Source organism: Calonectris borealis, chromosome 21 (assembly GCF_964195595.1).
Source record: "Calonectris borealis chromosome 21, bCalBor7.hap1.2, whole genome shotgun sequence".
In the NCBI taxonomy this organism is placed as follows: domain Eukaryota; kingdom Metazoa; phylum Chordata; class Aves; order Procellariiformes; family Procellariidae; genus Calonectris; species Calonectris borealis.
In genome coordinates, this window is record NC_134332.1 from 10,254,839 (window position 1) to 10,266,239 (window position 11,401).

General features: G+C 33.4%; 1 protein-coding gene across 1 annotated transcript in view; it reads right to left on the bottom strand.

Annotated features, from left to right (window-relative positions):
- The window catches only part of C5 (complement C5), a 31,310-nt gene extending 21,783 nt beyond the window's left edge, over positions 1-9,527 (bottom strand). Inside the window, exons 1-12 of the mRNA XM_075171010.1 lie at positions 9,427-9,527; positions 8,454-8,646; positions 7,356-7,518; positions 6,691-6,761; positions 5,979-6,070; positions 3,826-3,908; positions 3,240-3,330; positions 2,814-2,919; positions 1,943-2,069; positions 1,487-1,602; positions 1,078-1,278; positions 274-477 (exon numbers count right to left, since the gene is read on the bottom strand). Of these exons, the coding sequence (XP_075027111.1) occupies positions 274-477; positions 1,078-1,278; positions 1,487-1,602; positions 1,943-2,069; positions 2,814-2,919; positions 3,240-3,330; positions 3,826-3,908; positions 5,979-6,070; positions 6,691-6,761; positions 7,356-7,518; positions 8,454-8,646; positions 9,427-9,527 (1,548 nt within the window). The remainder of the gene's footprint in view (positions 1-273; positions 478-1,077; positions 1,279-1,486; positions 1,603-1,942; positions 2,070-2,813; positions 2,920-3,239; positions 3,331-3,825; positions 3,909-5,978; positions 6,071-6,690; positions 6,762-7,355; positions 7,519-8,453; positions 8,647-9,426) is intronic.
- Positions 9,528-11,401: the final 1,874 nt, after the last annotated feature.

Sequence of the window (11,401 nt, forward strand, 5' to 3'; positions counted from 1 at the left end):
CTCTATTTCAGATCCTGAAACAGCTCTTGAGACTAGCACTACTTGTTCTTAATCCCAGTCTATGTCAGATGAGAATTCAAAACAATATATAATTTAAACATGAGACTCTTAACAATTTTTTACTCTAAGACTGACAAATTGTATATGGAAGGAGCAGTTGTCTGAACTGCATGTATTCTATGCTGAGATAGTTCTTGGTTGTTGAGGTTTTTCATCTACGACCATATATTAAATCACAATTTAGTATTTTATGTGGAAACATCTGTTACTTACCAAATAGCTATAGTGATGTATTTTATGAATATACCGACTACGTGGATATACATTAATATTTATGAAATCCCCTACTTCTAATATTCTGTGGTTTGAAGCCCAGTCAATATATAGATAACTCTGACTTAATGATGAATAAGCTTTTGCTTCATAGGTTTTACTTGCTTGGTTTTCATCTGAAAGATGTGGATCTGCAGTTTTTACCTGAAAAAATAATAAAAGGTCTGAAAATTTTTTTTAGTAAAGAAGGAAACAAAAACTGTGTGTCCTGACTTGTGAATAGTTTAAGTACAGAATTATACTTGAGAAGACAAATAATTACAATATTAAAAGCATTCTGCAACATATTCAGAGGTATTAATAAAATAAAAGTAACTTAAAACTTTCATGTTTTCTTTAATAAAAAGATCTATAAATATCAAGTCAAATATAAAATGGTAGTGTAGAAGCATGTACATAAATAGAGCAGAAAAGGTTAATGATATGCCTCCCTACGTAGTGAGGGAAGCACTCTCAGAGATTTGTTTTCACACAATTCATTTAAATTTTTTGTTTAATAATTATTATGAAATAAATACGGGACAAATTAGGATATTTTGTTTCAGAACAATTTAATAAAGAAATTAATAGAGAAGTAATGTTTCATTATAGCACTTGCATTTCATAACTGATTATTCATAACAGTATCTTAAGTTTTTAAACTCTTAACTTTTGAGTGTAAAATCTTCCCATTAGTGTCGTGCATTCGCAAAAGTACAGAATTAAACTCTTGAAGAAATAAATTAATGGAACAATTTAACTCACTTGAAACTCCAATGTTTTGCTATCAGATGGGATATTAACAACAAACAAAGCAGTTCCATCATCCATGCTTGTTTTTCTTCTCCCAGATTCTGAACCCTCTGATATCAACTCAGTCTCATCCATTTGCTCACTAAATGATTTTGCCGTGACCGTTATAGGGACATTTCCAACAAAGTGATCTACTGTATCTTTCACCTGCACCTATTCATCAGAGTAGATAACATTTCTTATATGAATGGTGACATTTTTCACGGAGAAAACTTTCAAGCTGCTAAGCTGCTTCTACAATAGCAAGTTAAAAAATGTAAAAGGTCAATGGAAATTAAAAGCGTGTTAAGACCTACAGTATTATATATAAAAAAGAATAAGGCTTCTCCATTATGGATTTTATGTTGTAATGTTAACTAACCTTAATGAAGAATGGAAGTCCAGGCTTCACAAAGAGAGGAGTAGCAATCAAACTCAGTTTGTAAGGAGATACAGCAAATCTGACTCCAGCAAATTCTGCTTCACCACTGAGGCCACCTAACAAAATATTATACCCCCTTAATAATCCTACAGCCTGTGTTTTCTCCACTTGCCTTCAATGTGCAGCACAACCTGTCTGTTATAGTGAAGTCCTTGCATCTAAAGAGTCAACTCCTAGCACTGTTGTGAGAACAAATAGCAAAAAAAAAAAAAGTTTAATCCCTAAACATTTTTACAGTGATGGATGGGCTGTTCTTCCTTATAAGTTTTTGGAAGAAGGATTTCTGAATACAAAAGAAAATCTGATACTAGGAAAGTTATCCATATAGTTTTGTTTTCTAGTTCTGTTTACGTCTGCAGATATGTTAAAAAAAAAATCAATTAAAAAGAAACTTACCCATAGACTCCAACACTGATGCCACAATATATAAATATGACCCATCCAATTCTTCTAGACTTTGAAACCCTATAAAACTCACTGCTTCCTTACTGTTAAAATTGATCTTAGCAACTCCATTTTCAATCTGGAAATGAAATATAAATCATTACTTTATAGTCAATAATTTAGAAATAATATATAGCTACACTATATGCAAATTCTAACTTCAACATGTTTCTGTTAATTATTTTCAGAGGAAATCAAAGGTGGAGATGTTTTAATGAAGAAGAATTCTTATTCCCTAAAATTACTGATAATGAATCAACCAATGGCACATATTGCAAAGTCTGCATGCAGGCCCAACAAGAGGTAGGAATAACACAGATGTATCTTCACTAAACGAGGAAAGATAATGCCTTTTATCATTCTTCAATGACTAAATCAAAAAGGCCAGACTAAATGAGGGGGGGATAATTAGTGGAGAACAGACTGCCCATAATACATCACTATAATTTTGATCTGTTTGTCTCCTATCATGATTTGGTATTACTACATCGATCCTATATTTTATTTCTTTCATTTTTCTTTAATAGATAGCATAAAAGTAATTTCACAGAAATTTCAACCACACAGTTTGCTCAAGTGAGTAATTGAACCAGATTGAAATTACATTCTGTCTCAGATGCTGCCTCTGAGTTCCATTTTAAAGTGCATTCCTATGACCTCAACAATAGGATTACATAGGAAGAGTTGACACTGAATAGCTGTCACTGCAAACCAGGAGTTGGAACCCATCCTCATCAAATTTAACGGGGAAAATTCAGTGGAATTGGATCAGTCCTGGACTAAACATATGAAATCTACACAAACTAGGCTTGCTTCTTCTTACCCTAGTTACATGCATTGCACGAGGCATCATTCTCTTTCCAGTTTCTTCAATTATTCCAAAACGAAGAAAAACATCAGCACTTGCAAGCCTTTTATTATAAAAATAGCTGAAAACAAAACAATATAAATGCTTTTAAGATTACTTTAATGGCTGCAACAAAGCATCCATTTTTGAAGAAGAGTAATTTCCTAGGCAAGAGATAGAAAACAAATGTCTGTGTAGCTTTATACACTTCTGTTGAAAAATAATCACTTTGTAAGAATTTTAAAAATGGTCACTTAGTTCTCTTACAGAGCAGAAAGTATTGTGATGATAGGGCTTCTTGAGGAAGTAAAAGAGGGAACTTCTGGACACGGGAGAATCATTCTTCAGGTAAAAGAAGAAGAGATACATGCTTATTTAGAAATCAAAGCCAAATTTCCTTACCTAGCTTTCACAACAATCCTGAAGTTCTCAAATTTATCAGAACTAATAAAGTTACTTTCTGGCTCTATGATGATGGAAAAGCTTGGCATTGCTGAAAATTGAGTAGAAAAAAAAGCCATTTAGACGTGTTTTTATACAGTAAGCTACAGGTACTCAGAAAGACACCTCTGTATAGCCATCAAAGAATCATGTCGTTTCAAGTGATTTGAATTACAATATTATAGTCCCAAAATACAGCTGTCAACTTGTCCACAGTGAAGCACAAGTTATAAAGCCCTAAGTTATCTGCAGTTGCCCTGGCTCCACATTTTGCATCAGTGCAGCTATGTCAAGAATTCTTAGCGTACAAAAGAATAACTGTATTTAGAGGCAAGTTGTATTAATACAGTCTTATACTGATGTGACTGATTAGCTTGAACCGACACTGCCACTTGGCATTACATCGCATCCCATCTCTGTGTATAACCTGGTCAATGTTGCCTCAGGCATTTCTGCATTTTCTTCCTCTGTGTTGTATAGCTGTCCTTTATAAATTTCACTGACAAAACATATAAAAATGAAGGTTCACAGTATGGGCACACCTTACCATATTCCTTAACTTCAAATTTGGCAACAGCTGAGGTTACGAAATTCTTCTTATACTTGGCTTCAATCTTCCAAATTCCATACCTACGAAATGTCAAAAATCAGACATTTTTAAGATGAAAATTGATGTCTAGCTCAAAAATTAACATTACTACTTAACAATATTTCACATTAATAATTATTTAGAGAGAAAAATTCTGCACCAAGTTTTTGCACATGCTCAATGCCTACTTTGAGAAGATTCTGCTTTGATATTTTAATAATTATTTTAAACTTATTTTAAAGCATTGAAATAAATTGGAAAAGAATGTGCCATCATTTATACTATCCCTATTGTCAGAATTTTTTGTTTTTTAGTTACAAGCAGAGAAACATTTTGAAAAATGCAAATGTAACCAGGGTCATTAAGATGTTATTTGCTACCTTCTTTCACTTGCCAATTATCACCCCTGAGGTTAGACAAATGCCTGTTTGTGGCTACAAGTGTGTTTCAATGCAGTCAGCAGGATTAGTATGTATCACCTACGTATTTACCATAATTTGGATGATTTTTCTTTGCCACCAGAAGCGCTCAAAAGGCATTTGCTTCATTTCAAATTGCTTTACTTAAACCCACAGGACTTCTATGTGCAGAGCACATCTAAATGTGTTTATCTTCCTATCTTACCATTCAAAGAAACTTGATCCCATTTGCTTTAATTTACATACTACAGCCATTTCATCTTTGCCAGTTTTGTAACATAGCTAAATTTGTTCAATGTAAGTGAAAAATGCAGTCTTTTTCCCTAGTAAAAAAACCATGGCTGGAGGCTATGACCAATTACCAATTCTTTGGTTAAATAAAGGCAAATTCAATACACTTAGCCCATTTATAAGGTTATAAAGCACAGTAATAAAGAATTCAGAAATTCCACAAAAAAGCAAATAAGTTTGTTACAAGGAAACATTTAGAGTTCAAGTTGGATCAAGGAATGAATAATTTCACATATACATACTATAAAAAAGGATTAAGTATGTTAGTTAACTTCTTGCACAGACAATCTAAGTTTTAGTTCTAACACGCAGTGTACTTGTAAAAAAAAAAAAAGGAGTCCTTCAGCACATCACCGTCTTAAATGATGTAAAACAAACCAACAAAGCTCTACTAACAAAACTTCGGCCAAAAGAAAGTGGTTCACAGTGACTGGATCTATCAGAAAGGTCATCTTGAATGAAGACCATGTTAATCTACAAGCAATCAGATCCTGACTGAGAATGGGTACGTGTATCTACACTGAAAAATGTATTTGTAAGATATATTAGCCAAGAAAATGCTCCAAAGGACTCATGCAGACTTCTATTAGGGTCCTTCTCTCTATGACTAGAGCACTGAGGCACAACTGCAATTTACGTAATAATTTATAGAAAATCAGTTCCTACAATCTTTTGGCTGTATAGCACCATGATAAAAATTATGCAAGTTTACTGTTAACAGATACTCAGGTTCAAGAAGATACAAAATTAATTTTTATTCAGACTGAAATTATTGCTAATTTCCTAATGAAAAGTAAATCAGTCAAAAATCAATTTTTCAAGAACCTGCTAGCATCCTTCTGCCAACTCGGTGAATCTTCAGCACCCTCTCAAGACTAAAAGGAGAACTGAAGAGGTATTTTGTGTGCTGCTGTTACTGGAAAAATGCTGGTGATTTGTAAGAATGTATGTATGAAATATGAATGTTTCCCCTCCTTAATACATCTTTGCCACTGTTTCTATCTCTACAGTAGAAAGCTTTAGTTTTTACTCATCTTCCTTTTTAATTGAGCATGACAAACGTACCACTAACAGTTCTTTAATTTCAGCTTTATCACCAGTATTATCACTCACTACATCTCCTCACTTTCTCTCATTACAGTAAGCATATGCCGTCTATTTGAAAACGCAGAGAGTAAGCTTCCCACTTGGTTTCAGGAGACAAATGTTAGTTTGGAAGTCAACTGAAAAGGAGAATTCTTGGTCATAAGTTCCTTATTTATACCATGGTTACACACTATGTGAAATGTTAGAATCTCCAAGTTTCGAGTCATGTACACTCTGTGTATCAAGCAAAAGACACTCTGACAGTCTTTAAGAAAAGGCAGTTAATAATTCTCAAAAAACATTAAATAAATCTACTTAGGATTAGGAGGAATCTTGAAGTCAGGAAAAGAAACTATTCCAGTAAAATCTTCTTCTTCTGTAATATCCACTTTTACTCCTTCAGGATCCTTTAAATTATAACAGGAAAGAATCAGCTGTTACAGATCATTCTTATCAAAAGGAAAATCTTCATTCAGCGATTTCAGTGGGAGCCTGGCCATAACATATTTTTCTAAGAGTTTTGCTCATTTCACAGCATGAAAATACAAACATTTTTAGAAGCAACTCAGACTGAAATTCTGATAAAACATTTTACTGTGGTTCCAACAATTAAAAGCCATTACTACACAATGCTTAAAATTGCTAAAAAGTTACTGTAATAACAACCCTATTGTTAAAGGCTAAAAAATGTAGTATAGTAGATACTGATTATTTTTATACCTTAAATGAAATAAACAACAGTATGAAAACCATATATTACTAAAATTCCCTCAAAAATCCTTTCCCCAGATATTAAAGATAATTGATATTTTTCCTTTTTTTCCATTCTGTAAAAACTTCAGATCTGGGAAAACCTCTATCCAACTGTGCAAAGTCATTTTTAGATTTTTTTAAAAGATGTCTGGCTACCTGCAAACACATCTAACAGTTTTATTAAATATTGATTGCAATATTGATTTACCATCTAACCACATTTACTATTTTTGTGATCTACAGAATATTAATATTAAATTCAATTACAACTTACCACAAATGTTAAGACAGTTTCTCGCCGAGCTGGCTGCAGTTCTTCATTCAGAGAGTAAACCCTGACTTTCACTGTAAGAATTATTACAATAAATCTCAGTCATACCATTATAGAGATTTAAAAAACAAACAAACAAAAAAACGCCCAAACCCAACCTTTTATCCTTACTAATTTTTCAAGTTTTTAGTATTTATAGAATGCTCTTGATCTTTTGTCAGTATGGTGTCCAAACAGTATTTATTCATTCTAGCAACAAGAGACCCTGCACCACCACTCTTTCACATTGAATCATCACAGTGCAGTATAATTTTTTACCATCACAATCCTAGCATATCACTTTTGTAGGAAAAGAGCTCAATCTACATGAAACCAATGATTCAGTCATCATTTCTTCACAAATATTTTTAACATATTCCCAGGAAAATGTTTTACTCTTTGGGCCACAGATTAGTCATTTAGGGTGTAGAGGGCTGGGACTGAGAGGATGTTAGGAGAAGTATGATCAAATAGTTCAAAATATTATTCTGCTGATTAAAAAATTAAATAGCAGCTGATGGCAATACAACATAACCAAGAGCTTAAAGGGTATTTAAATCCTAATTCCTTGGCAAAGTCAACAGACCTTAAAAATTAAATAACGGCCAAGAGAAATAAGCATTATTTACCTGACTGATCAGGAGTATAAACTGGTTTGTCTGTATGAATAAAAAGAAACCCATTCTCATAGGAAACAGGAATTTTTTTTAATCTTGTAAAATGTGGAGAAACAGCTTCCAAATATACATACTTGACCGAATTCTCTGTTCTTGGTAAATCTGTTGGTTGAAGCTGGGGGAGATGAAATAAAGATTTTTAAAGAACATTAAGATATTTTTCAAGTATTTTTCCCTACAGTACTTTTTGTTGAGAAGAGTATCTGAATAGCAATTACTATGTGTTGTTAATTATTATTAAATAAAAACATAAACACCCACAAGCATTTAGTCTTGCTTACATCATAGATGATGGTCTGGAATATTAAGCTACAAACAGATATTTTGAAATTTTGCATTTTATTTATGTCCAGAACTAAAATAGCAAAGTGCAAAGCCCAGTTATGAGGTTACGAGAGTACAAATTATCAGACTTCCATTTATACACATGATGAATCTTGGCCACACCAAAGTTGCTGTTGTGGTTGGCAGTTCAGTGAAATAGCTATTTTGGCTGAAAAGGAAAACTGGGCGAGAAGCATCTCCCAGGAGGCATCACCCCAAGTAAAACCTTCTTGGTCATCAGCTTTCAGTAAAAATCTATTTAGCTTCCTGCACTCTTTGCTTCAAGCAAATTAGTTAAATAAAGCTTTATTGTGAAATCTGGGCCTCTTTGGAGCTTGTCACTGACAAACAAGACCAAGCCTTGAACGTCAGTTAAATCACCATTTTGGCTTCCTCTGAACACTCAATTGACTTGTCTTCTCCACATTCAACACTTCCCCATTCTCTCTCTTTTTATTTTTTAAAGTTATGTAACTATGATAATGTTTCTAAAATAGTTTGATTATATGTTTAACTTTGGTGTCACTCCTTTACACTAATTTTATCCAATGTAATTTCAATTTCAGACAAACTAAAATGAAATAAACTACATGTGGCAAACTGAGGAATCAGGGCGCTAGGCTTCCCTTCCCAGTTTAAACAACTGAAAACTTACCATAATCTTTTGTAACACTTATAACTAAATGTGACAATAAAAACACTGCAAGAAAAGTCTGAATTCCTTACTGTTAAAGTTACAGCATCTTGGAATTTGTTGGCTGGAGTTAAAGAAATATGGCCAGAAGAATAAACAGCAAGCTTATCTGGAAAGCTTCTTATGGCAATATTGACTGGAAATTCCTTCTCATAATCAAAAGCTTGAACTACGACTTTCTCAGATGCCCCAACTCGGAAGATCTTTGGTGCTGTAAGGACATATCTGTATATGGAATATAAAACAATAAAAGGGTAATGGAACTATATTTCTTTCAGATTTCTTACTTCCATTTGTAATTCACTTATGTTCACAGTGTTAAAGCAAACAATATAATTAGGCTAAGTTATTCTAAGACACTAGTTAAAGTTAAAAACAGTAGAGCCCCAGCCAGAATAATTTTTACAAAAACTGTAATGTATCATTACCAAATAACAGCTTAGGTAGAGTAATGTTTACGGATTTGATTCCGCACACACACAAAAGCATGTCTACTAAACCAGGCTATTTACATGGAAATAATTATTCCTTTTGCTAAATTAAACCCTGAAACACTAATCTTCCAAGTAGTACACTTGTGTAGTTTTCCCACCAGTTAAAGTTCTTACTGAAATAAATGGTGCAACTTACAATAACGGCAAATGTGAATAAATTCTTGCAGGATTACTCTAATTTCTTCAGTGCTTTATAAACTGAAGTATGCATCGTTCCACAAAAGCACTTATCAGGCTTTAGCACCTGACCACGTAATATATCTAAAATACATATGAAGTGCCGTTGAAGAAAATATTTGATATATGTGCATCTTCTTTTTCTGAAATGCCAAAAGCGCTTAGGTTGGCTGCTTTATATACACCATTGCTAACAGATATCAGAATCAAAAAAGCACTGCTAAGTACAATTGTAAAATACACATTTAAGTAACAGCTTTCATCAAGCCTGTACCAAAGTATCTGTCTTCAGGCACTATAGAAAACCAAATGAGCACCAACTTGCTTTCTTAACCTTTTTGCATGTTTATCTTGTGGCACATAAGGAGATGACTCTACCTCTTTCTTTGGCAGTAAATACAACAATTCCAGAAGCATCAGTCCTTTTTCTAGCATTAGTCCCACATACACTAGTGAGAATTTTGCTTGTGAAAACACATCAATTTGGATAGTGCCTTTTGTATTGGCTCTACTTAAATTCTGTATCTATTTACTTAAAATAGCAGGCACCAGCCAAGTAACATTTCCAGTAAATTCTGTATTTGCTTTACTTACGTTTTCTCTTGGCTAAAAGTTGTTCCAGAAAATAGCAAAACAAAAAAATATATTAAAATAGTCATAGCGTCTATGACAACAAACAGCAAACCATAGATGCTAATGATTCTGGATTAAACTATGTTTGTCTTCTGCTGTAGATGAACAGAAATACCACCAACACATTTCACTCACAGTTAATAATTAATTGCAGATCATGTTTTACTAAAACATTTTTGCCCCCTCCCAAGGAAAGCAGAACAGCTAAACTTAGGAATTTTTTAATCTAGGATTTCAATTTTTGAGTATGTCCAGAAAAATCCTATGACAGTCTTAACTTTCTCTCTGTTTGATAGCTACATAAAAAAAATAATTTTCAGAGGTAGCAAAAAAACCTCCACTAACAAAAAATTAGACTCAGTTTGTCCTTCAGAAAATAATTTTTATTTAAATCAAAGTGATTTTAAATTTGCATCTGAAGAAAAAAAGCATTTTAGTTATATCAAACATAATGCGCTGATATGTTTAGACCAGAAGTTTCCATTTTTTTGTTTTGAAATAACTCTTAACTTGCAAATTTCTGTTAGCCATTTGTATTCCTGATTATGCCAACTTTCTGAGTACTTCCATTACAAACAAAACTGCAATATGAAAATATTAGGGCAAAATACATCTAAAACATGTGCTATGTTAAAAAGCATTTGCAAAAAAACATTGATGACAAAACCTTTGCATGCCTGATATCTAAGCATAGGACCTCAACAAATAAGTTTATGTAAAGTTAAACTAAAGTTGTGCAAGACTTCTCAAGTTTAAACAAATACCGTAGTCAACCTTTACGGGAAAGATATTTACAGAACTATTTCTGATCAATATAAAATTAAATTACACGAAGGCCAACTTGGGCTTCTCAACAAATGTAATCAACTACAAGGGAAGCAACGATATATAGAATAAAATCTTATAAAATGTAAGATGCTTAATGTCATTAAAAATAATGGCCCAAATGCCTATTACTAAATACCAAACAATGAAAATTCATACGGTAAGTTTACATGGGTGGTACGTAAATGATAAGGAGCAAACTTTAAAAGTCTAACAATATTCTGAAATAATGTTTTTTAAATCTAATTATGTCCCTTCCCTACATTCTTTTTCAGATATGGCCTACTGATTTTTCAGCCCTACATTTCACACGTAGTTGTATAGATTCCAAACTAACACAGCCCAAAACCGTTACAAGAGATTTATTTAAACACCTCTGTGAAAATGGCGGCAATTTAGTCTACTATATTGAGTTTATCATGGTCAAGTGTAGTATGTGTTTCCAATGCTACATGCAATGTTCCAGAGTAAAACCCATCTATATACCATTTTACACTGATAGGTTAATATGTGATACCTACACACAGATATATAAAGCAGCGACAAAAAAAAAAAAAAAAAAACAAAAAAAAAAACAACAAAAAAACCAAACCAAACAAAACAACCAAACAACCATCACCAGGGCAGGCTTTGTTATTTATACAGTGACTTGGGCTTTAATTAGAACAAAACCTCTCAGAATCTACCCTTTCGCAGCTGAGGACCGGGCAAAGGAGGGACTGCCAGCGCTGAGGTAAAGCGGCCGTTGGCGGCGGGAATAGGAGAAAAAACAGCGCACGCGCCAGAAGGGCCATCACCGGCGGGAAAGCTGCGTGAGGGAGGGGCGTGGCTTCGCGAGGGCCTGCCCCGCC